The 27011-nt window shown below is 35.3% G+C and overlaps 2 protein-coding genes across 4 annotated transcripts in view; one reads left to right on the top strand and one right to left on the bottom strand.

Moving 5' to 3' along the window:
* Positions 1-5583, top strand: part of LOC106664828 (ras-related protein Rap-2a) — a 297001-nt gene extending 291418 nt beyond the window's left edge. For both annotated transcript variants that reach the window (XM_014390847.2, XM_024225789.1), the window contains 3 exons: positions 2615-2797; positions 2858-3116; positions 3278-5583. In XM_014390847.2, coding sequence (XP_014246333.1) covers positions 2615-2797; positions 2858-3116; positions 3278-3580 — 745 coding nt within the window. In that variant the 3' untranslated portion in view covers positions 3581-5583. The remainder of the gene's footprint in view (positions 1-2614; positions 2798-2857; positions 3117-3277) is intronic.
* A 93-nt stretch (positions 5584-5676) lies between these two features.
* Positions 5677-27011, bottom strand: part of LOC106664824 (putative inorganic phosphate cotransporter) — a 98321-nt gene continuing 76986 nt past the window's right edge. Inside the window, exons 1-7 of one of the 2 annotated variants that reach the window (XM_014390842.2) lie at positions 21171-21528; positions 8911-9101; positions 8292-8849; positions 8079-8228; positions 7525-7657; positions 7215-7456; positions 5677-6576 (exon numbers count right to left, since the gene is read on the bottom strand). In XM_014390842.2, coding sequence (XP_014246328.1) covers positions 6412-6576; positions 7215-7456; positions 7525-7657; positions 8079-8228; positions 8292-8849; positions 8911-9101; positions 21171-21351 — 1620 coding nt within the window. In that variant the 5' untranslated portion in view covers positions 21352-21528 and the 3' untranslated portion in view covers positions 5677-6411. Of the gene's footprint in view, positions 6577-7214; positions 7457-7524; positions 7658-8078; positions 8229-8291; positions 8850-8910; positions 9102-21170; positions 21529-27011 lie in introns of those variants that run through there. The other variant, XM_014390843.2, reaches the window with a different exon arrangement.

The following is a 27011-nucleotide window of genomic DNA, read 5'->3' as shown; positions in this document are numbered from 1 at the left end:
CTATATAATTAAGCCCCGCTTAAGTCCAAAGACCCCTGCTTAAAATTTAAAATGGCTCAGGTACACAAAGGGAACGCTGTTTAATTCTACAATCGCCCATTTTCTCCATTTTCTGGATTGCTTTACGTGATAGTTTAGTGTTTATGTATTCGCTCGATAAATAAATAACCTTGTTAATAAATGATTTGATGTATCATTTCGGAAATATAAAATATACAAATACTTTAGTTACAAATATACAAAATTTGTCACCAATTTAATGGGTTTTCTAATTTGCGAGTACCCTACGTCAGTGTGATATGTTGTGTGTTGTAATGTATTAGCGTGAATGGATGGGCTCCTTCCCCAATTACCACGATGAATAACATCTACCTCTGCGGCAGTGTTAATATAATTTATTAGAGTAAGTGAAGTAGATTCTTCCCCAATCTCTCGGAGGCATACAGAGTACTCTGGGTCATTGTGGATATAATTTATGTGTGTATGCTTCATCCCCAAGCATTCCGAGAATATGGATTTCTCTGTGGCAGTGTGAATGTAATTTAATAGCGTGAATGACCTCTCTCCCAATCACCCCGAGGCTTGTGAGTAAACTGGGGCAGAGTGGATTTAATATATTAGCGTGAATGGAGTGACCTCTTCGCGTAATCACCTGAAGCACATTGAGTACACTGGGGCAGTGAGAATCTTCTTCCCCAATCATTCCGAGGAATATGGATTTCTCTGGGGGCAGTGTGAATGTAATTTAATAGCGTGAATGACCTCTCTCCCAATCACCCCGAGGCTTGTGAGTAAACTGGGGCAGAGTGGATTTAATTTATTAGCGTAAATGGAGAGACCTCTTCCCGTAATCTCCAGAAGCACATTGAGTACACTGGGGCAGTTAGGAGCTTCTTCCCCAATCATTCCGAGGAATATGGATTTCTCTGAGGGAGGGTAAATTTAATTTATTAGAGTGAATGGAGGGACCTCTTCCCGCAATCACCTGAAGCACATTGATTACATTGGGGCAGTGAGAATCTTTTTCTCCAATCATTCCGAGGAATATGGATTTCTCTGGGGACAGTGTGAATGTAATTTATTAGCGTGAATGACCTCTTCTCCTAATCACCCCGAGGCATATTGACTACAGTGGGGTAGAGGGAATTTAATTTATTAGCGTGAATGGAGGCACCTCTTTCCGTAATCACCTGAAGCACATTGAGTACACTGGGACAGTTAGAGGCTTCTTCCCCCATCACTCCGAGGAATATGGATTTATCTTGGGGCAGTGTGAATGTAATTTATTAGCGTGAATGGAGGCACCTCTTCCCGTAATCACCCCGAGGTATATTGACTACAGTGGGGTAGAGTGAATTTAATTTATTAGCGTGAATGGAGGCACCTCTTCCCGTAATCACCTGAAGCACATTGAGTACACTGGGGCAGTTAGAGGCTTCTTCCCCCATCACTACGAGGAATATGGATTTATCTGGGGGCAGTGTGAATGTAATTTATAGCGTGAATGACCTCTTCTCCTCATCACCCCGAGGTATATTGAGTACACTGGGGCAGAGTTAATTTAATTTATTAGTGTGAATGGAGGGACCTTTTCTCCTCATCACCCCGAGGTATATTGAGTACACTGGGGCAGAGTGAATTTAATTTATTAGTGTGAATGGAGGCACCTCTTCTCCTCATCACCCCGAGGCATATTGAGTAAAATGGGGCAGAGTGAATTTAATTTATTAGTGTGAATGGAGGCACCTGTTCACGTAATCACCCCGAGGCATATTGAGCACACTGGGGCAGTGTGAATTAATTTATTAGCATGAATGGAGGGGCTCCTTCCCCAATTACCCTAAGGAATATCGAGTACTAGGGTGCGAGTATGGTAGATGGAAACGAGAATAACAATAAAGAATGAGAGGGTGGGCGAGGACCAATAACTTTTTTCTGCCCTAAACAATCATCCACTATATATAAATCTGATTTCTAAAAATAAAAACGATCAACAATTTGGAATAGAATAGACGAATATGATTCAATCAAAATACATCTGCACATTCGTTAAGGTTCTAATTAAACGTTTAATAGCATTCTAAAAATTTGACTTTTTTAGCTAGACAAGTAGGATTCTTTAAATTTGAATTAATTAAACTCAATTTTAGGTTATGGTGCGTAGCTTCATGACGTGGAATATCTAATAGTCTTGAATAATAAATCAGATTAAATCTAAAAGCCTGGTACAGGATTAAAAGATTTTTTCTCCAGCAGGTACCTCTTTGTTTAATGAAATAGAACAGGCCAAGTGGAAAGCGCATCGTTAAAAATAAATGTACTAGTACAATCTTCCGTGCAGAACCCTTTCGTCGAATTAAGCCCTTGTTGACTTAGCTAATACCGGAATGAAGTTTACGTTGCAAACGGAAAAAATTTTGTGCTTTCTTTTTTTGCCTGTGCTACTTTCATTAATACAGCTTATTCAATGATCTTTTTATTTGTAAAACTATAATTACGAAAAATACGTCTATTTTTAAATCTGTCCTGTGTAATAAATTGTGATTAAATATCGGTCTTAACTTTAAAACTTTATATTTCTTGAGGAAATTCACATTGGAAGTTTTTGTTTCAGACCTGAGAGCCATGGTGAGACGAAGGAAGACGATGCGGGTCACGCGAGTGCCTCTCCCGGAGGGTCCAAGCACAAAATCGTAGTACTGGGAGGTGCCAAAGTTGGCAAATCGTCCATAATAGCCCAATTCCTCTACGGTACTTTCTCAACCAAGTACAAAAGGACGGTCGAAGAGATGCACCGGTAAGGATCGCGCGTTTTACCCCGTTTTACACTTCGCTCATCCAAAAAATTATGACCCAGGGAAGAGTTCAACGTCGGCGGTGTGCGGCTCACTCTGGAGATCCTGGACACGGCCGGCTCCCTCGAATTTCCAGCCATGAGGGCACTTTCTATCACTTCCGGAGACGCTTTCATCCTCGTCTATTCGGCCAACGACACGAAATCTTTCGAAGAGGCGAGGATCATCAGGGACCAGATACTCGAGATCAAAGGCGATGCCGATGTCCCAATAGTCGTCGTCTGCAACAAGATAGACCTTCTCGAAAACCAGTACAATGAGGTAATAATTACTAATAATTTCTTGTTTAACTTAAAAAATGACTGTCTTCCAAACTGTCGTTTGATCGTGTTCAAACACCCTGGTCTAGTTACCAGCTTGGCATATAGTTTCGTTCGATCAGTTTGCTTGGGTGATATTTAAAAAGTGAATGTACTTTTCAGGACTCAATCAAAACACACGAATCAATCGTGACTGTCGACTGGGAGAACGGTTTTGTTGAGACTTCGGCCAAAGACAACATCAACGTTTCTCAGGTGTTCAAGGAGCTTCTGGCCCAGGCGAAAGTAAAGTATAACCTCAGCCCTGCACTTAGAAGGAGGCGGAGACAGTCTCTGCCACCGCAGCAGGGCCAGGCGACGACACCTGTCCACCCGGCCATACCGTCTCCTGCCCAGCTCGCACATCTCAACAGCATCAGGGAGAGGCACGCGGGCAGTAAACGCAACTCCTGCTCCATCTCATAAACAAATGGGTTAAACATAACAAATAAATATAATCATAGTTGGACGTCTGTTTTCTATATTCTTTCTATAATTTGGCTCTTGGGCACAGGCACTCTCTTCGAATTGGGTAACAAATCTTCAATGGGTTAAACTCTATCAAAACGATATACGAGTATTAATGTTAATAAGTTGAAAAGTGGACCAGGAAGTTTTGAAAAAGTAAAGTAAATTTTCCACTTTTAAAATGAAAATAAGATATAACAGTTGTCCAATAATAACTAACGTTTAATAAGCGACTATTACTATTCTTTAAGTGTTGTGAATTCCCTGGCTCGTAATACGATAATAACTTTTTCTTAAAAATGTATTCACTCAGTATTAACCGGTATTTTTTTATTAAATCAGTTTTTCATATTTAAGTCGACAAATTATGGCATACGATCAAGAGTTAGGTTCGCCATAAAATTTTATTATCGTCTTCCCCTTGGATTTAAGATTTAAGTCAATTATTGTTGATACCAACGTTTTGGTGATTTTGCAGAATCTTATTCTTCGTTGGGATTATTATTTTGTGGATGTGAATTGAAGTATATTTATGCAATACGTGTGCGTCTAAAAGTAAACAAAAGTGTGAAAATAATCCTTATTATCTATCATTGCCTTCATAACCAAAACACCACTTTGTCCAGATTTTAATTTTAAATATCTAGGGTCATTCAGTCCAAATTGTTTGTTGTAGACGTATAAGAGAATATTTATCTATTATCATAGGCATTCAGAAAAACTAGCGAGTCTAATATCAGACATGATGCGTGTGATCTTTCTGGTTTCTGTAGTATGTCGTTAAACTGTGTTTCTTATAATTGCCGCTATGACCCTCAAAATTACATTTTAAATTCCAACTTAAATAAAACTAAATTTTAATGAGTAAAGAATAATACACAATACTGTTAGGGCATAGGTTTTCTTCTATGTCGCATAATTGGGCAAAACCAATTTTTTTTTTTTTTTTTACCCAACTTTAATAAATAAAAATAACTTTTACACATAGAACATGAAAGTAAATACTTAAATAAATAAAATACAAAACAACCCATGAAAATGTGAAAATATTGAAAATAATCTCTATCGATTTCTTGAAATAATACAGTCAAAATGTTTCTCAGAATTAATACAAAAATTCAAAATTTCTGTTATCGATCAATTTTTACTTGTCACTTATCAGTGCAAATTCATCAAACATATAATCAAATGTTTGAATATTCAATTGAATCTATGATCGATTGATCCTTAAACTTGATGCGCTGTCGTAAAGTCAAGCAGATCGATCACAAAATAATTAAAATACACAATAAAAATTATATTTAATTCAAAAAAGACACATTGAGATTCTAACAGCATCTCTCTAAATAAAGCGAGGTAAATATAGAAAATTCAAAAAAACACTAGGAATGGCTGTAACTTTTAAAACAAGTTTTTCTTTTTAAATAGTTTGTACCCTTATTGTATGGTTTCTAATTACAAATTAAGTTTAAAAGTGGGATGGGATTTTCATTACCATGAGTAATTGTAATTGTGAGCATTGAGTCATCGGTTTAGCAAGCGCTATACTTTTGAATGAATGACCAGTCCGGTAAGTGTTCTTATAAGAGATTTTTAAAATTCTTAAATCTATAAAATGCTTAAATGTAATATTATTTTCTTAATAAGCTCGTTATAGATTGCTATATTTCTAAAAAAAAAGTTCTGTATGTTTTTGTTTATAAGTTATTTCACACTCATTTTGGCACAATTAATGCAAAATTGTGTACAGTGTTTTAAAACGTTGGATAATGTTTTCATTTGTTTTTGATAAAAGTTTGTTTCAGTCCTAAGAAAATATTTTCTTCTTTGTTTTAAATTTAAAAAATGGTATTTTTCTATATCTTTGATTAATTGTGAACAATGCAGAAGTTCCTTTTTTTTCGATTTTGACACCAGTGGTGGTTTTTGTTTGACATATTCTTTTTACTATATAGACTCATTGGACAATCTACTGTAATAACAAAGTGTAAAACTGAATGTGAAGGTCAATTTTGTGAAAAAAAAGAAATATATATATAAATAAATAAAGGCAATTCTTGTAAAAATTAGTCTTTATTTCAGATCTCACTCATTCGACTGGGTGTGCTTTCAAATTTCCAGTTTTAAAAAAATAACACTTCAGGAAAACCCCAAATTGTTTTTCTTTACATTTATTTTATATATTATTATAATACACAGTGTATTTCATTGCAAAATAATGTATGGCAAAATCTTTTTTTTTCATAGGCAAATAGAAAATCACTAGTTGTTTCTAAAATTTTGACTATGCAATATAAAAAATAAAAATAAAAATACAGGGCTGAAATCTATTCATAATAAAAATAAAATATATTCAAATATTCAAAAGGAATGTACTTGAATAAATTTTGGATTGTTCATAGAAATAATCTTGAAAGTATTTCTCCACAGGTACATTAAACTTTTTGATATTTAAAAAATAAAATAAAATAAAAAGTCAAAATTAAACAAAAAGGCAAAATATAAAAACAAAACAAAAATCCAGACAAATAAATACAATATGTGCAAGTAAAAACCTATAGCTATACATTTTTATATACATGTTAAAAACTTTCTGTACAATATAACAATTAAAACAAATATTACAAATAATTATTGAACAATGACATCCATTCTGAGTAATGAATACAAGTCTGAGGAGGTTTCGAGTTACTAAATAATGATTATACCCTGTTTAAGGCACGAATCAGTCTGTTGACTTAAATAAAAAAAAAAGGATCTCCGCTTTCATCACAGCGTAATCGACAGTCTCAGTGAACGCTTTCGACGATATCTTTGCTCGGCGTGGGCTTATCTTTGGACGGGTCATCCCAGGGCTGCCTCTTGCTCGTCGCAAAAACGAGGTAGAAGATATTACAGACTATATAGACAGAAGACGCTACGAAGAACACCTCCCTCCATGCAGCTTGTGTGGGCTAAATACAAATTTTATTACTATTGTGTGCACAATTAAAATTTATTTTAATAATAATGGTCAAATATTTTTTTAAAAAATTAAATATTAAATGATAACAGTGGCTGAGTGGTTAGGGTAAAGTGGTTTGAACCATGGTACATGAAAACCAATGGGAAGTTGGGTATCAAACCCACTTGTATGACAGAAATTATTTTATTTAATAAATAATAATAAAAATTTAAGTATTTTTCAATAAAGTTCAATTAACAGCCAAAACATATTTAAAAATCATTGTTTTTTATGATTTTATGGAATAAAATAAATTAAATGTACAATTAAGTGGCTGATTCTCTCAAAATTTTATTGCTCGAGTATACCTGCGATATCATTAGTGATATTGATAAATTATTGTCATTTTATTTACATGGGGTTTACACTTTTCATTTTTCAACTTAAAAACACACTTTTCATAATTCTTGGGACAATCTCAAAACACTTCACTCTTTTCATGGTAGTAATTTGTCTGATGATATCAACAATCTGCTTGTCAGTCTGTTCAGGCAAAATTAAATGTTTTGTCTCTTATCATGAGTGGCCACTTTTAATCAAAATGAAAACAAAAAGGAAAATCTTTCATATAGTATAACTGAGTCTTACCCTTCCGTGGATAATATGACCTGCTATGATCGGTGCGACCAAGCCGGCCATGTTAGCGCTGAAATTTGTGAAGGACATCAGTATCCCTGCAAATCTCGGTGAGATGTCCAGATGGTTGACTTTGAATCCGGAATATATCCCACCATTCAGGCCAACACCGATGGTCAGAATTGAAACGGTCAGATAGGGGTTGCAACCAGTGTAAGAGGCCAGGATCAGTGCCAAAGCTGGGCTGAAGTGTCCTGAAATATTTTCAGTTGAGATGGGGTTTTTTTTTCTTTTTAATAAATAAATACAATTACTAATTTACCAAATCCATTTGCAACTTTTCTCGTTGTCGTATGAGACAATTTCTTTGTTGTTATTAAGTAATCTGCAAGACAGCTGGAAGAGACTGAGAAAAACCACATAGCAAGGTAAGGAAGAGCTGAGAGGACTCCATTCTATAAAGGTTAAACATTTTTTTAAAATAATCAAATATATAATAAATAGTTAAAAACCAGTTAAAGAAGGTAAATGTTTTTGTTCATAATGATAATTTAAAACGTTTTTTGTAAAAGGGCCATTGAATTTTATGAAACTGCTGGTTTAATCATAAGTGACACATTCTACAATTAAGAAAAAGCACTCTATCAAAGTAGGGTGTTTTTCTTGGAGAGAGACCAGCCGTAGAAAAGAAAAACAGGACCGATGAGAGGAGTAAACTGTTTATGACAATATTTACTTTGCCACTGAGTGATCTCGAAAAGTTAAAAGCAGTTTCATCGAGAAAGAGTATTTTTCATTCAATCATTTGATGTTTTATATAAATGTTTTACTGTCAAAAAAATAAATTTGGACAATAGTTTGACTTTTATGTTTTACCTCCTTTATGTTGAATCGCAAAACTTGCTTCATGAATGTTGGCAGTTCAGTCATTAAAGTTTCATAACCGTAGTTCTGTCCGATGTGGGCAATTAGGATGGCCCAGAAAGGCTTTGATTTCAGAATGGACATCCAGGGTACGGGAGGAGACTGAAAAATTTAATAGAACAGTTTAGATAACATTCACAATGTGCTTAAAAAAAGTGTACGTACAGACACTCCGCCTGTGCCCCAGACAGTGCTGATAATGTATTTTTTCTCATTCTCATCTATGGTCGGATGGGAGTCTGGGTCTTCGTACACGGTGAGGAGAAAAGCAACAGCCCAGATGGTGCTGAGAACCCCGAAAAAGTAGAAGATGGAAGGCCATCCTCCGAGTTCGTCCACATCTGACAGAATGCCACTGAGAGGCATCGAGACGACTGTTCCGAATTGAGCCCCGGCATAGACGATAGCGCCCATTCGGCTTCGCTCATTAGGAGGAATCCATTTTGCCAGCATGGCATGTGTGCAAGGGACAATCGGACCTTCCCCTAGCCCCTGGATGAACCTGATGATGATGAGACTGACTTGACCATAACTGGCAGCCAATGGCACCAACATTCCGAACACTGAGTTGAGGAGCATACCACCTCCGAGGAACCATTTTGAGCCATACTTCTTTGCCAGGATACCGCATGGTATCTGTGTGATGCAGTAACCGTAGAAAAATGCACTGAGGATATACCCCTGCTCTTCTGTGTTCCATAAGAAAGGACCATCCTTATGGTGCTGAATGTACAAATTCAACAATTAAAATACAAAATTAACACAAATCTATGATTCAATTTACCACATGAGAGTCGTTTTTGTTTATTAATGGACCCTCTCCACACTCATCAGTGACAATCGTTGGGTCCTTTGGTAGCGCTGTTTGATTCACCATGGCGACTATAGCTACAGACATGTTTGTCCTCATTGTGTAAGCATTCGCCATTCCCAAGAACAGCATAACAGTCACCACATGCCTTGTTCCAAACCATCCTATAACAGAAAAAATTTAATTATGTTTTTCTTAGTATAAGCCAGTATTTCTTTGTTATGTGTATTTTATTTATTGGTTGAGTTAAGACAACTCTATTTAGTGGTAATTAATTTAATCTAATTTAAAATGGTAATTTATTATTATTATAATGATGTTTCGGGGTCAGTACCTCATATTTTTCTTTTATGTACCACTATTTGTCTTGGGTGATACTGATATTACTCTACAGCCCTTGCTCAATTCAAATTGAACTTCTTTCGGACATTTCGTAATTTAATCATGTTCTCTAGTGTATCTGCGCTAATGCCTCACCCTGCTTATATCCCGACCAACCACTGAAGATATGCCGAAACCCGTCAGATATATCAAAGACGAATCAAGATGATCGGAAACGTTAATCTAACTTTTTTTATTCGATTTATAACAAAAATTCCAAGGGCAAAGCCGAGATTCGAACCCATTACCGCGCCCACGATTACGAAAATTGGATGCCTTAAAGATAACGTCCCCCACGATTGCTAAAAATAGTATAAATTAATTAAATACGAGATGTGACGGCTGATTTAATTTTGGGTTAATCGTTTCAATTTATTTATACGATCTTTAAATTTAAAAAACACGCAGCTAATTTTTTTAGAAAACGAACATTGAACAACAATTGAACTTTTGTCATCACCGATCATTTTCGCTCAGTCACATGCGTTTCAGTATTTTGCCATCTTTAGTGTTTGGTCTGGGTTATAAGCAGGGTGAGGCACCTACAAGGTTTCTGTGAAGATAGTTTGCGCGACAGGTTAATCGTTTGTAAAACTTCTTGTAGCAGGTTTGGCCTACTTCAAGGACATATTGGGTATTAAGGTCGCGGTGGATGGTAATATTGGATAATGTAGAAAGGAGCACTGACATTGTGTGTAGATTGGATACTTTGTTGGCTGGGACGTTTGGTTAAACCTCAAAGTTCGTTGCCATACGTCCAAATGATGACGTAAATGAGGCGCTTCTTTTTCAGACCCTCTTCTCAAAAATATTGGAGGGGATCCTCTTAAAACGGTTGATCCCTAGTCTCAATTCTTTCAAACTTCACCCACACTAACGATTTGTCTTTCGTCCTCAACACCCCATAATCCAGAAGGTGTCAGGAGTCACAATCATTCGACTTCGTATAGCACGTCTCACATACACACTAAGCGCGTCCTTCCATACATTTTATAGTTTTTACCTAATCCTTCGTTCCTTCCTCGCAGGATATTTTTTCCCGAGTTTGCCAAGGGTCCGGACTACTCCGACTACGAACCGGGTGTCCACAGGGCAAGGTGCTCGGACCAATCATGTACCTCCTCTTGAACTCAGACATCCCAAATACATCCTCTACTCTCCTTGAATTGAAACACAATAACCTGATGATATCTTGAGTACCAAGACACTAGACAGATTCTGGGTGATGAAAAGGCAGACAACTGGCCAGAGGACGATCTGCAATGCTAAATATAGGCCCTGAACCTATTCTTGGGATAACAATGGGTACAAGAAGGAAAAGTGCATAAACTCTCTTGGCGCTTGACACAGTTAACTTATGCTAATAAACCCTCACCAAGACTGGCAAACTAACTGCTACAATTAGAGAGGGCTAAACTCAGAGGAGTGATAGACAATTAACCGGTCACCTTCATCTGAGGAAACATCTACACACAATGGGCATTTTCAATAATGATACCATTTGTAGATTATGAAATGACTAGGAAGGAACATGGCCCATATCATCTTCGCATGTGAAGCAACTGCTCAATGGAGACAAAACCTGGGATACAAAGAAAACTCAGAAAAGAAATTGTAGCAACTTTCGAGTCGATTGCCTTGAGCTAAGAAACTAGGAAAGTACAATAAGCTGCAGTGCTAGGAGAACAAAAACCCCACTTCCATCCATCATCATCATCCATTGGAATAGGACGAATGTGATTCTAATGGCAAAATTGTAAATATAAGTAAGAAAACGACAAGTTTTTGGCTAAATGTAATTAGATCGAACTCAGAAGTCTTTGCAACTGAATTAAAAATTATAAATAATCGGATTGAACAAAGTATAAGTTTGGACTATTGTTTTGTTGAGTTATAAAACTGAACTTTTTACACGTGGACATAATTAAAACATTGTAAATAAGAGAAACGATAAGTATTATCATGTAAAGGTATATATTTATTTATTAGTCGAACCCTTATCAAACTTTTTTTTTTTTTGTCATTTGTTAAACAATGGATGATATAAACAAGTTAGACTATTTAAAGATCGTACGGTTGTCTGTTGAAACGTTTCGAAAAGTACGAAGTCTAGATTAATTAAAATCATGAATCACATAAAAAAAAATTCTATTATTTATCACGTTCAACTTTTGAAATTGAGCTTGTACGAGCAGACTTTTCCTCAACTGGAAGAAATAATTTTTTTTCGAGTTTTCATCATGATCACAGGCCGGAAACGTGCCCTGTCCTCTAAGACCCGGTGCAACTTGGGCATTACGTCATTCCCCCTTCAGAACAAACCAACTGTAAAAATAAAAAGTACAAGAGAAGAAAATAAATAGCTTGTGCTATTGTTAGGGACTTGTGATTTACGACGTCGAAATGCGGACTCGATCTTTTTTAAAAAACAGTTCGTCATACGTTTATATAACCGTCCTACACCCTTATTACTTTTGTTTATCTTTAACGTCTTTTGCGTGTGTTTTAACTAGAATTTTTTCTGAAAATTTACACATTGATATCTAGTTGAAATGCAAATATTTTGATGACCGGTCATTTCTACCTAGTGGGTCTCAAAAATCTAGTTTTTCTTGATATTTTGCGTAGTTTAGCCTACATGTGCTTTATTATTAAGCAAATTTTTGATTTGTCTAAAAAAATTCTATGAGACACGTAGAGCTTTAAGTATCATAAGAATTCGTATCGACTCCTTAGCTGGACTTGATCAGACTATAGATCAAGATTTTTATTTAGAAATCGTGAGATGCGGTCTGGTGAGATGTAGGTTTCAGAAAAACATTTTCTTTATCGTGCCAACGTTTCGATCTTGATTGAGATCATCTTCAGAGCTCAAAGTGTTTGTCTTCTGTGTAATTGTGCCATTCTTGCGTGTCATGTCGAGAGTGCTCACGTGGGGGCGCCATTCACAATTACACAGAAGACAAACACTTTGAGCTCTGAAGATGATCTCAATCAAGATCGAAACGTTGGCACGATAAAGAAAATGTTTTTCTGAAACCTACATCACACCAGACCGCATCTCACGATTTCTAAATAAATATCAATTAACGGTCACTAATCACCACAAATTAAAAAAATTAAATTAAATTTTAAAACAAACTATAAATCAAGGCCTTTTTTTCAGCAGCCTTACTCTTCAAGAGCGTCAAATCTTTGATATACTTCCAATTAATTAATCTTTATGTAAGGTATTAGTTGAAATAAAAAATTAAGTGTCACGAGCGAGATTCGAACCCACGACCTTCGGCTAAATAAGCCGCTTCTCTACCACTTGAGTTAGCCGAAGGTCGTGGGTTCGAATCCCGCTCGTGGCACTAACTTTTTCATTTCGAACAAAGCCTTTCATAAAAGATTAATCAATTGAATTAAGGTTAAGGTTAAAACAAGTCAGCCTCTTTACGATCTTATGAACCGAAATTAATATTGGTCTATCGTGCAATCTACATTGTTATATATTACTCTTCGTTAAGTATATGCTTTTTTCAGATACCAAATCTTTGATAAGGGCTCTGGAACATATAGTTTGACCGACAAAGGACATATTCCGCCGTTACTTCTTATTCCTGGCAATAAACGCACAAGATTGTTTCTGCTGCTTTAGAACCTAGTAGTTATAGTAACCATCTGAAATTTGATTGCATTGATTTTACAAGGTTTATATCAATTCTAGTCCTTGGTTGTTCCTCATAGATACCAAAATCTCACACATATTCGGTGGTCGGAAATAATATTTAAGGTTCTTATGGTTTTCCTGAGAACATCATTGATTGACAGTAAAACATATTCTTTGGTGGGAATTTAAAAATAACCCACTAATCTTTATGTAAGGTATTGGTTGAGATAAAAAAGTCAGTGTCACGAGCAGGATTCGAACCCACGACCTTCGGCTAAATACGCCGCTGCTCAACCACTTGAACTATCGTGACTTCGATCCACTCGGCACCAACTTCCCATCTCAACCCACTTCTCGAATTTTCCCCCCTTTTTACCATTTTTGATTTACGTTTTAAGCAGAAAATGTGTGTTAAACCGAGACCACAAATCGTATAGATAAATGACAAATATGTATCAAAGGTTCAATTCTATTCGAAGTGTAGAAAATTGAGTAGATATTAAACGTAAAATTAGACAAACCAAAATTTAAAAAAAAATCCTTTTTCATTTTAAATTTCAGAATATGCGGTTAAAAACCCGATAAGGAATCAGTAGGACTTACGTACTTATTATGCAATGTTTGTTTACATACTTGAATGTAAATAAACTCCTGTCAAAATAGAAAAGGCAATAATTCATTCCGTTAGGATCGATACATGTTTTTACGATTATCAAACAAAGACAATTATTCCAGATCACTAATGAAAAATAGATCGCAAATGTTGCCCAACAATCAACTTTATGGATTTTCTTTGATCGGCCTTCGCAACAACACAAAACCGGTTCGGACACGTATATTTTCAATATACAAACAAGGAAAGGCCTTTATATTTAATTATTTAAAAAAATGTAAAATTCATAAAAGATACAATGTCACAAAATGCTTTTTTATTATGCAACGAGAAAGATCTGACGTTACATTGCTTGCAGAGCATAGCGCTATATATTTTTATTTGCCTGGCAAACTCTAGCGTAATTTATTGTCCAATGAACATGTATGTAACTGAACAAAGAGAATAGTTGTAAGAAATCTCTGGGAGGAAAATGATCATGCAACATTTCTTGAATTGCGTCTTATTTGAAAACTAATTCGTTTTATTTTTGTCAGAACAACATAGTAAATATATGAACACCGTGGTTGTTTATCCCAACAGAAAAACAATAATATTTCATAAATTTAAGCTAAACCTACCATCTCTCTTCTTCTAGTGATGTCCAAAGTTGCAAAATCCTCTAAAGACAACTCTAAAACGCTTGACTCCCTTCCTAATTTTACATAAAATCCTACTAGGAATTATTCGTCTTTCATTTTTGTCATTCTTCAATACGATAATGTTTTAGATACCATTTCGTCCGTGTTAAAGAAGAAAGAGTTGCTTAGGATCATTGTTAGAGATGGCCCAAGTATTCTACAGATTCTGTCATCCAGGAATTCTCAACAAACTAAAAATGTTTCTATTTAATCGTTATTACCTAGTCCTGAACCTTACCTAACCAATCGCTTCTTCAGAATAAAAGAGTTATAGGAGATAAAATCCAAGCCGGCGTACCGCAAGGGAGCATTCTAGGCCCCGTTCTGTACACTATTTACACTGCCAGATCATTCCAACACCTGCTTGTCAACTTATGCGGAAAAAATCGCAATATTATGTACAAGCTTGGATTCTATATTAGCCATGGCCAATACCCAGGACGATCCGAGCTCATCGTAGATCGCAAAAATATAAAATTGAACGAGAAGGAATGCACCAATTTTATCACTTTTGTGTTAAAAACACAATCTGTACTCTGACAACGTAGAATGACCGACATCCGTACAAGTGATATATTTACGATACCTGGACCGCAGAGTGACCAGAACTGAACAGAAGACCTGGACAACTAATAAGACTGCTTGGATCATAGTCAGATATGACAAACAAAGAAACGCTCGACAAAATTACAAATAATTCGAACTATTTGGGCGTACGTAGCAGAATCCCTCCAAAAGTCATTAGAGGAATTAATGTCAAAGCTCCCTACTATGTCTCTGACTTCATCCCGCACCTGAAAATATCAGCAAATGATGTTTTCTCGAGAAATGTGTCCTCCAGGAGAAGTGCAAGGGGTGTTTACAACATGTACAGGATACAAAAACAAATAAATAATTAGATCTACTAATTGCTGTTTTTGCCTTTTATTGCACTGTTGTGTTATGCTTTTAGAGTATTTTATTCTGCCGTTGAGTCATAACTATTGTCTCTGGGGTGACGGGACGTACTTCAGATCAGGGAATCAGGGAGGATAGAAATGTCAGTAGTGTATATCGTGAAAGGACATATCCAGGTGTGGCTTCTTTGATAATGTTCAAGCCTTCAACAGGGTTTGGCATCTGGCGACTTGTGGAAGCGAGAGCATACCTAGTTTTTCTACCTAATCTTAAAACCTTACCTGTCTGACCGTTACTTCAGTGCCAGAAGGATTGCCCCTATATTGTACAAGCTGTGGTCTCACAAGGGAGCATTCATGGACCTGTCCTTTCACGATATACACTACTGACATTTCTATCCTCCGTGATTCCCTGATCCGAATTACATCCCATCACCCCAGTGACTTGAGTATGACTCAACGGAAGAATAATGTACTCTAAAAGCATAACTTAATAAAATTAAATGAAATTAGACATAAACACTTGCAAAACTGTGTTGGCCAACGTGAACTTTCAACACCAATCATAGTTGTTAGCTCATGGTTGTTACTTTGGACCCTTGATATTTCTAATGCACACTTATAAACAAATTTTGCATTGTTATAAATTTGGACTAGATGAACTTTGCTCCAAGCCAAACATACCTCGAGTTAACATAATCAAAAACTAACATTGGCAGCACAAATAGATCCCTGAAACAGTTTAAATTATTTGACAATCGTCTGAAATAGTGATAATTATATCAATGTCCGTTCTTTGATATTGCTCAAGCCTTCAGCAGGACCTAGTATTTACTACCTAATCTTAAACTTACTGTCTGACCGTTACTTCAGTGCCAGAAGGATTTCCCCTATACTATCCAAGCTGTGGTCTCACAAGGGAGCACTCCCGGACCGGCCCTTTCAGGATATACATTTCTATCCTCCCTGAAACAACCTTCTACACTTTTCCTGACGATCCGTCCCCTGATTCAGAAAAATTCAAAACCATGTCTAGTGCTTATATACACAACATAGTTTTCAAACCCGTCTGGACTTGCGGTATCCAACTTTGGAGGTTAACCAAGCATTCTAAGTCCCAATCCAAACATTCCAATAAAAAGTCCTAAAAAATTGTTAGCCACCATATGTATCAAGTGCCTTGTACACCGAGACCTTGTATCAGAAATATCGAAAGGCAATAAGAAAAAACATCAATCCCTTTTCACAAATCCACTGAAATGCCGATGGCCCTCATGGTGACTAAGAAATTTAAGAATTAAATAAAACGTCAGTTTTTTTCTTTATTCGTCAATATTTACTTGCTCTTTAAGGGGCTCGCCACTGTGTGACCTCCTCACATATTTATAAAGTTCCTTTGTTCAGTTCTTGCCGCTTTTTTACTATTTTAAGTACTTTACACGTGTGCGAATAAACTGTAAAAAATAAATAAAAAGATAATATGTTCAGTAGGAAGATATGAAATTTGGAATTTCACCTATGTACGCATACATAAAAACTGTAGTCAAATGTACTTTAAAGGTCGTATTGATACTTTTAAGTAGAATTTTTCGTGTAGACTTAGATATTAAAACATCCGAAGGCGAATGCGTCAATAGTGACAACAAAAAAATTAAAGTGGCGAAGGTGGAGCGGAATTCACTCCTACACAGAAGAAACCTAAGGCTACAAAGGAAAAATTTACGATGACTCGTTACATGCAACATAAATATTAAAATATGCAAAGAAATCGGCAGTTTACAATTAGCAAGAACAATTCTTAATTTTCCATTTTGTACGGAAACCTTGAATCTTTTTCTTTACTTTTTACCAAAAGAGATGATAAATTTTAGAAATTCGTATAGATTTATAATTGTTTTGTAATGTACATTCGTCATGGAGATTATTCCGTAAATCTTTTTGTAAATATATTTAACAAAGACACGATTGGTGTCCTTTAACATTGTTTGAACAATGCATCTTATCTCGAAATTTAAATAGAAAAAGCAATACCATGATGAAAGAAAACATGATTTCTACAAACTATCGTCACTTATATTCCTGGAGAACTGATTAAAGGCACTTGTAGCATATTGTACATTACATTCGACGACTTCGGACCTCCAAGAGGTCAATTCTGTCGTCTAAATGTATAGTATTAACAATGATGAAAGAAAACATATTACGGTGCGCAGGTCTGGGGTTACTTATACTTGAAGGAAATAGAAAATGTACAGAAATACTTCATCAAGAAACTGCTCTGCCTGCCAACTAGTACCCCAGACTACATCCTATATATTGAGTGCTCGGTCACACCACTCTACAGTCACACTTTGAGCTTGCATTTGAAATATATAAGTAAAGTACTGAATCACACACCTGACAGACTGACGCAGGTTTTGGCCGACGTAGTAATAAATAAAGGCATATTAAGGCACAAGCAGCTGTCAGAGTTAGGTAGGCTGTACGGTGTAGGAATAAGTAGGGAAGAACTGAAGTCCTCTAATATCACGAACCTGATAAAAAAATGAGAGGAGAGTAAAAGGAAAGATCTGGTAACCTGCGCGAGAAACAGCTTACATCACAACTTGTACGCAAGACTGGATTTTCACTTAGGGCGGAACTACACGGAGTGCTCTGATATGACAGCTTATGAGGTGTCTCTGGTTTTGAGGACGAGGGGTGAATTACTTCAGCTGAACTGCCAACCGTGTAGACAGGACCGCGCCATCATTTGCTCCTTATGTGGAGGACACACTCCACTTCATGGGAGTGTGCCCCGTTCTGAGAGAGTTCCGCCAAAGGTACTAGAAGAAGTCATTGCAATCCTCAACGGAAGGGATAACCGGAGGAAGCTTGTGGTGTACCTCACTCACGCCCTGCGGTACCGAAAATACCTGGTTGACCAATTCAATTTTTAAAATCAAAGGTAATTCTAAAGATACAAAAATAGGGATTCATTCAAGATTCAAAATTGATAAAGCAACTCGACAGACGGCTAAGGCCATTGTCAATTTAGCTTTTTCTTTGGAAATGTAAAGTTATGTAAATACTTTGTGTAAATAAAGCTTTTATTCATTATTCATTCATTCATTGAAAGCAATTCTTGTATTAATAGGACCATGTAACCATCATTGACATAATCAATTATGCAAATACATCATAATTAATTTCTTTAAGTATATTAGTGTAATATTTTAATAGTTTTGAACGGACCTATTTGAAATATTAAAGCTTTTCCGTCGGCTTTGTGTCGAGGGCATAATTTTCTTTCGGCAAAAGAAAGCATTGAATCAATGTTGGCCTTTATTAATTTTTTTAATGGAATAACAATGTAGAAAAGTATTCACGAATGTAGAAAATCGTTCTGTTTTTCGGAACCTTGAATCGATTGACTGTCGTTTTGTGATTAAATAGTACAAATCTAGCTTGAGCCCTATCAAATCTGATATACTATTTGTACAATGGAACAATGGAAATTTTACAAGGAATAGGTCAATCATGAAGAACTGATCTTGAATAATCAAGTAGCATTATCAATGATTTCCAAAGGTTAATTTTTTATTTGCTCCTATATCCGAAAACAGAATCATTCTTGCTTTAATGAATAAAAAAATTAGGAAGATATGATTCTCCTTATTTAGCAAAGGTTTTATTCCTGAAGGCGAAATATTCTTCAAAAATTCTAACGAGTCCAGTTTTACATTTGCTTTTATAAACCATCAAAAACCTCTTTCTTGAAAACAAACTACTTGCTTGCCAAATGAAATAGTAAGGTTTTAATTTCAGATAAGATTGGAAGGCATTTAATAAACACTGATGAACAATATCTTCAAAAAGATATTAGAGATTGCAAGGATTCACGACACGTGATGCATCTAAAATCATTGCAGTCAGAAAGATTCATTTTTTGGGCATGTTTGGTTCAAAACAAGAAATGTCAAACCTTGTTATTTGGTGAAAAAAAATTTCTAAAATTTCATTTTATCTGGGCACTCTGGTCCGTATATTCTTGCTGCGTTTATCCTTCACTTCTTTTTTCGACCAAAGATTCTCAAAACGTTTCAGGTAGTTCAGAATTAACAAAACAATTATGATCATAACATTGAGAAAAATGTGTCTTGATTATAAAATTTCTTACTGCATCTTTCTTGGTTTTTTTGTCTAACAACAATAGAAGATTAGCTAAGAAGCTTTAGGAGAAAATAATAATTGTAAAGCCTTGTAAATTTGACTTTTCCTGATCACCGTTGTATAAACACCTACTTTTTTGCCAGATCTGCCCAAAAGATTTTAAGGATTTCGAAATGGGAAAAAAATTAAATTTACCGTTAAATTTTTGAATACAGGGAGAATGTGTAGTAAACAATATTTATTCCATCTTAAATTTTCAAGTCTTTAAGTGAAAACAATTATCAAGTTAAGTTTGACCTTCCCTGGACAACTTGGCCTGCCCCGTTTTCTTTTATAGATCGCTCAAATAGAAAAATCGAACCTTTTGTATCTAAAAATACTGTGATTATTGTCAACATGATTTAACAGCGATTAAACCGATATGACAAACTTCCATCATAATCTGGACATTTGACAACTTGTAGAAATAAACCTATTAAATTTCTCGGAAAAATCATATTACACAAAGTTTATTGTATTATAATTGATTCTGAGATTTCCTCGCGGGGTCTGCAGGGTATAGAACTCGTCTAGATCATTGCCTCGCCCTACTTATAACCCTAATAACCAATTAGGATGGCGAAACGCCACCAGAATGAACGCAAACGACCAGACCACACTTTGAGGGCGAAAGGCGTGTATGTGTTTACTGAATGGCCATGTACTTCCTCATTCTCTCTCTCTCCCTCTTTCTCTCTTTCTCTTTCTCTTTCTCTTTCTCTCTCTACTTTCTCTCATTCACTCTCACTGACTTTCTTTCACTCTCTCTCTTTCTCTCATGTCTTCTCTTTGCTCTCTTCCTCCCTCTTTCTCTCTTTCTCTTTCTCTCTCTCTCCTTTCTCTCATTCACTCTCACTGATTTTCTTTCACTCTCTCTCTCTTTCTCTCATGTCTTCTCTTTGCTCTCTTCCTCTCTCAATCGCTCATTCCCTCCCTTCATTTCTCTCCCTCACTCCCTCTCCTCTCTCTTTCTCTCTCTTTCTCTCCTGTCCTCTCCTCACATTCTTTCTCCCTCATTCGCTCTTTAGCTTTCCCTCTCCCACTCACTATCTCTATCTCTCTCCTATCCTCTCTCTTTCTCTTTTTTTCTCTCCCTCTTACGTTCCCACATTCTCATTTATCTCTCTGATATAATACATATGAAAAATGTATTCTAAAGTGGTTTGATCCCTTGTCCTCGACACCCAACGGGTAGTTGGACGTTAACTCTTCTGGATGACAGTAATTGCTTTAATGTCGTTGAATATAAGAATGACAAAATTCTACTAAATAAAATGCATTCATTTTCTCTCTCTCTCTCTCTCTCTCTCTCTCTCTCTCACTCTCTCTCGCTCTCTTTCCTCACTCCATTTTGCTATCTATACATCTATTTGTGTACCTATCTTCTCAGCTTATTACCCTGAGAACTGAAGATGGCGAAATGCCAAAACGTGTCTGGCAGACCAAAACAGCAAGAATAGTTGGACGAAAATGCCTAATTTAACACGATTTAACTATTATAAAAATTAATACAATCTCTTTTTTTTACATTTATTCACGAACACCACAGAATGTATTGCGAGAAATAAATAAATTTCTGGTTCGTTTCAATAAGGGTTTGTTATAAATGTGGAATATTTAGAGACAAACACTCGACCGACTTAATTGTGGAGATAGGAGTATAGACATTTGTACAAATAACACGGAAAATGCGGTTTGTTTATTCTCTGTCTTTAGAACGATTGGAGTTATTATCTGCGTAGAGGGAGAAGATAAATTTTATCGGCCTAATGCACTCATCACCACTGTACAAAATATAGAATGATAAATGGAAATACCTTTCGGCTTCACCACCCTTTCTTCTTCATCGAGGCCCGGCTGTTCCCAGACGAGCACGTGCTTTCCACCGTTTTGGATCGGCATCTTTTTAAAACCAAACTCGCCGGCCCGGTATCTCAGCCAAAACTGACACAAACGACAGACGAAAGCCACGGGGTGGCCTGTTCTTATCTTTGCCATGAGATATCCTAATCGGCACTGGGGGGACCCCCTTCCACCTGCTGCTACGTCGGGTCCAGAAAGCCGCGGAGTCTGGCGTGGTCAAATTGTCACAGATTTTTAAAAGCCGGTTACACGAACGAGTCAGCCGTGGGTTGTCCAAGGCAGTTTCAGTCATTTTTGCGCAATCGCTCCTTCGCAAATCCGAGCCGGCAATCGCAATTTAAATCTAATCCCGGCGAATTTCCACTCACGATCTTCCTAATCACTAATCCGACAGAACACTTCTGCTATCGATAAAACGTAATTATCACGCTTATTAACACATGTTTACATCTGACATAGAAACTTAAAAAAGCAAAAAAACAGACTAGAAATATATGAGCTAATATACTAAATGTACTGCAAATGTTGCACGTCAAAACTATACTAAATAATAGGCAATAATTAAGCATAATAGGCACATACATTAACACTTCTGCTCACCTAGAAATAATTATTTCACATACAACACTTTTAAAATTAATCAGAAAGAGACGACCAAACCGCAAACACAACCTGTTTTCTTCAGACTAAACGTTGAGCAATAAATATTTAAATTTCTGTGCTTCCTTGAAATACTCGCGTTCCACTGTTTACAACTAAAAATGTAAATTTACAAAAACAGACAAATATCAAAACTTAATAAGGAGATAACTGCAGGTTTGTTTATAAACCTAGTACCCTAAAGATAGTTAAAAGTTCATTCTAATTTTTTTTACTGAAAATGTCAACAATTTAACAAGTCCAAAGAAAAATACAGTAAAGTGAATTTTAAGTCATTAGCATTTAAGTCATCCCTCAACAATTAAATACGAATTTGTTGGGTTGTCTGGAAAATAACACGGGTTTCAATTTTTTTTTCAAAATACTGTCCAAAAGAATACAGTAAAGTGCATTTTAAGTAATTAACATTTAATTCCTCCCGCAACAATAAAAGACTTATTTATGGGTTGTCTGGAAAATAATAAGGGTTTTTCATATTATCTTTCAAACAACTTCTAAAAATATACAGTAAAATGAATTTTAAGTCATTAACATTTAAGTCATCCCGCAACAATAAAATACGAATCTATTGGGTTGTCTGGAAAATAATACGGGTTTTAATTATTTTTTTTCAAAAAACTGTCCAAAAAAATACAGTAAAGTGAGTTTTAAGTCATTAACATTTAAGTCATTCCTCAACAATAAAAAAACTTATTTATTGAGTTGTCTGGAATAATAATACGGGTTTTTTATATTGTCTTTCAAAAAACTTCTTTAAAAAAATACAGTAAAGTGAATTTTAAGTCATTAACATTTAATACGTCCCTCAACAAAAAAGACGTATCTATTGGGTTGTCTGGAAAATAATACGGGTTTTATTTATTTATTTATTTTTTCAAATAAACTGTCCAAAAAATACAGTAAGGTGAGTTTTAAGTCATTAACATTTAAGTCATCCCGCAACAATAAAATACAAATTTATTCAGCAGTCTGTACAAAGATGTCAACGCGTGATTTTCCAATAATTTCGTTTTACGAGTTTAAACTCGGTCGAAATGGTGCCCAAACAGCCAGAAACATTATGTAAGTCGATGGGCGATGGCAGTGTGACTGAGAACACGGTTCTGAGATGTTTTAAAAAATTTAAAAGGGAGACTTAGCCTTGAAGACAAAGAAGGTCGTCGGAGGATTCCTTCCCTAGATGATGATGTTATTCGAGCTTTGGTTGAAGAAAATCCTGGCACATCTTAGAAAATCGATCGTCGCTGTTCACTTTAAATCAATTAAAAAGGGGGGGAAAGCCTGAAAATCGGGATCCTCAAGCATTAACTGCCAAAAAAATCATAGTTACGAAGTTTGCGCACGAACTTTTTCTGGTTAAAATTGTTACTTGTAATGAAAAGTGGATTCTCTTCGATACCAGCAGGCGTTCTGGACTGGCTCGAAGGTGAAGCAGCAACACATTTACCAAAGCCCCCAAAAAGGTGATGGTGACTCTTTGGTTGGCCTCATTTGGACATTACAGCTTTTTGAATCCTGGCGAAACAATCATCCCGAAACGTATTGCTCTCATATTTAAGCAATGTACCAGAAATTGGCATTATTGAAGTAGTCTTTGGCAAATCGGAAAACACAACAATGCTCGGCTCCAGGTCTCACATGTGACAACATGAAAACTGTTGCATCTTGGTTATGAGATTCCGCACACCCTTCACATTCTCCAGACCTCTCGTCTACAACTGCCATTTTTTCAGAAACCTGGACGACCTTTTACAATATAAAAAATTAATCGATCAAAAGTAGTTACAAAATTTATTAATAATAAAAAATCAAAATTCTATTCAGAGGGTATAAGAAGTTTGGGTGAAATGTATTGAGAGTGATGGATAGTATCAATCAATACCAAATGTTTAAAATCATTTATTTAATTGTTTTTATTTTATAACCATAAACCTGCTTTATTTTCCGGACTCAATACAACACATAACTCAAACTGACAATGACTTTCTGTATGAGGTTATCCTTCCAGTTGAAGACCCTCCATTGTATTGGAAATGTTTCTATGTTTCCGATCGTACCTTTCATCATGACCGCAACATCCCTTATGTTTTCCATGTTCCAAATACAACAAATTCCTCCCTCAGTGGTCATCTCAATCCCTTAGTAACCCAACTTTCCTTAACCATACTTCCCGATATACCGACTGAATGATGATGATGATGATGAAACTAGGAAGCGGGGTTTGTGCTCCCGAGGCACTGCAGCCTTTTGGCTTATTGTATCTTCCTTGTTCTCTAGTTCAGTGCAATCGACTCAATCTTTCTTCTCACAAGTATTAGGTCACTGTTGCTGGTACAGTTTCATTTTCATAGGTTCTTTCTGATTGCTAGGTTAAATCTCCATTCAACCGTTGTTTCGCCGCGGCCGACTGAATCGTCTATGGCCTCGTGATCTCATCTCGAGACCTAAATGAATGCTTAGTTTTACCTATATCGGATTTTCACTATTCTATATAAACTTCTTCTATATAAACTGACAAATTCAGCTCTAGCTCTAAAAGACAACACTCGGATACTTATCTAATATTATTAGATCCCCTCCTGTTCCCTCCGCTTGTTAGGTTAAAGATTTAGTTTGATTTAGTTTATTTTTTATTTGTATTGAACAATTTATGTTATAAAATATATATGTGAGGAAGACTTAGGAAAAACATGTTTTAAATTCTTATACAATGAACAGTGTTTTTTCTTAAAAAAGCGCTTTTAATTTTTTGAAGTTTTTATGATTGCTTAGTTCTTTTGTAATTAAATTACAAAGTTTAATACCAAGCACGTCAATATTTTTGGCGGGTTTTTTTTCAAGACTGGCTAATTTGTAACATATGTTGTCATTGCCTCTCAGATAGTAATTATGTTTGTCCCTATTAGTTTTAAGACTTGATAATTTCAAATGTGCATCAAAAACTTTAAAAATGTACAATGAATAAATAGGTAAGATTCTATTTTTATGGATTTTTTTTTTTTTTGTGAAAGAAGAATATTATTGGAATTGCTTGCACTTTCCCATAAACCAATACCATAAGTTACCAATGAATAAAAAATTCCATAATAAGCCATTATTAATAAGCCATATACATTTAACTAAGCTTTTAGCTTTCTGATAACATATATTGATTTGAGAGTTTTTTTAGAGAGATGGTAAGTAAGTTCATCCACAACAATTTGTGATCTAAATAAAAACCTAAATATTTAACATGCTGTTCATGGTTTTCAAATTTATTACTTTTCAATGTAAACACCACGTCAACGATTTTATTACCATTTAAAAAAGACCACTGCTAATCGAGCTTAATGTCTTCTGCGTCATCTGCAAAATACGCCAAGTCATTTCTGACAGATGCAGCTAGATCATTCACAGCAGCGAACACAGAAAACAAATCAGGCCAAACACAGAACCTTGCGAAACTCCCGAATTTCTGGAGAATTCCGTCTTACACAATAGAAAAATAGACGAATATGGAGCAATATTGAAACTCAAGTTGAAAATAATTTTTTTACAGTAAAATATCTTGGTTTACTTTTGAAGATTATTCCGAAATCTTGAGATGCGGTCTGGTGTGATGTAGGTTTCAGAAAATTATTTTCTTTATCGTGACAACGTTTCGATCTTTATTGAGATCATCTTCAGGGCCTGGAATTTACAAACATTGTTTCAATTTAAGAAATACATGTAGGATGTGGAAAAAAGTGAATTTATACAATGCTAAAAAATATTTTTTATATTCAATCAATTTATATTTCTATATTTCCACTCACAGAAATATAAATATAAATTGATTGAATATAAAAAATATTTTTTTTGGATTATATAAATTCACTTTTTTCCACATTCTATATGTATTTGTTAAATTGAAACAATGCTTGTAAATCCCAGGCCCTGAAGATGATCTCAAGAAAGATCGAAACGTTGGCACGATAAAGAAAATGTTTTTCTGAAACCTACATCACACCTGACCGCATTTCACGATTTCGGAATAATCATCGACTAACGGTCACTAATCACCATACATTTACTTTTAATTATCAAAGCGAAATTTCAACAATGGATTTTTCACATCGCATCCCTAAACCGTCAAATTACTCTGACAAGATTGGCGTTTTTACTAAGGGCAAACATAGGACGTGATTTATTAGATCTTTTTAAGAAAGTCTTTAAATTTTCAAAAATTAATTAAATTAATTGAAGGCAAAATATATGAATATATTCATTTTTGATCAAAGTTCGTAAATATTAGAGTTTGTAGTTTTTTAATTTGTTTTCCACCTGATTTTCAAATTATGATTTTTATTGCCTTTCATACTGCACACAAGTAAGGCTAGTTTTTTAAGAATTGTTGTAAAGTTTACATAAACCTCTTACGAAGAGTTTAAGTAACGCAAGTTCACGATTACTTCAACTATTGTTATTATAATGGTGAAAAGTTTTCTCGACCTTCGATTAATCGATTTCAGGGATGTGTTGGTCCCTTTTCCCCAGGGGTTTCTCCGTTTTGGTCGACGTCTGATGCAAGAAATGCTCTACATTAAAAAAGATCCAAATTGTTGCAATATTAAGTCAGCTTTGTCAGGACTACGTGTTTTATACTTGTTTTGAGTTGTAAATAAGAGAAACTGTTCTAATACAGTTAGCAAACATGGAAATAAGATAACATTCGAGTAGAAACCAGTTTAATTATGAAAACAAACAGAGAAAATAACCAGAATCCAATCTAATTAAAAGTAGTTCTTAGAATTAATTAATTGCCTTATTGTTATAATTTTGTATATTTATTGTTAAAGTTCAAGGTAGTCGTTGGTTTTTAAATTATTATTTTATTTACTCGTATCATTGATTGTATGCCCGAAATTTAAATTAATTATATTTTTTTATTAAGGTCTTGGTTGAGCTCTAAGGTCATGGGTTCGGATCCCGCTGACACTAACTTTTTCTTCTCAACCAAGGCTTAAATAAAAAAGTATAATTAATTGAAATAATTAACATGGTTAATATGACCGCTAAACATATATGGCTTAAATTTAAATTTGTTTTCTACCCTACATGTAAGTATTCAATAATATCATATAATCATATATATAATCACAAACGTTGTAAAACTT

Source organism: Cimex lectularius, unplaced genomic scaffold (assembly GCF_000648675.2).
Source record: "Cimex lectularius strain Harlan isolate CLEC.00 unplaced genomic scaffold, Clec_2.1 scaffold137, whole genome shotgun sequence".
Lineage (NCBI taxonomy): Eukaryota > Metazoa > Arthropoda > Insecta > Hemiptera > Cimicidae > Cimex > Cimex lectularius.
This window is presented reverse-complemented; position numbering and strand designations above follow the sequence as displayed.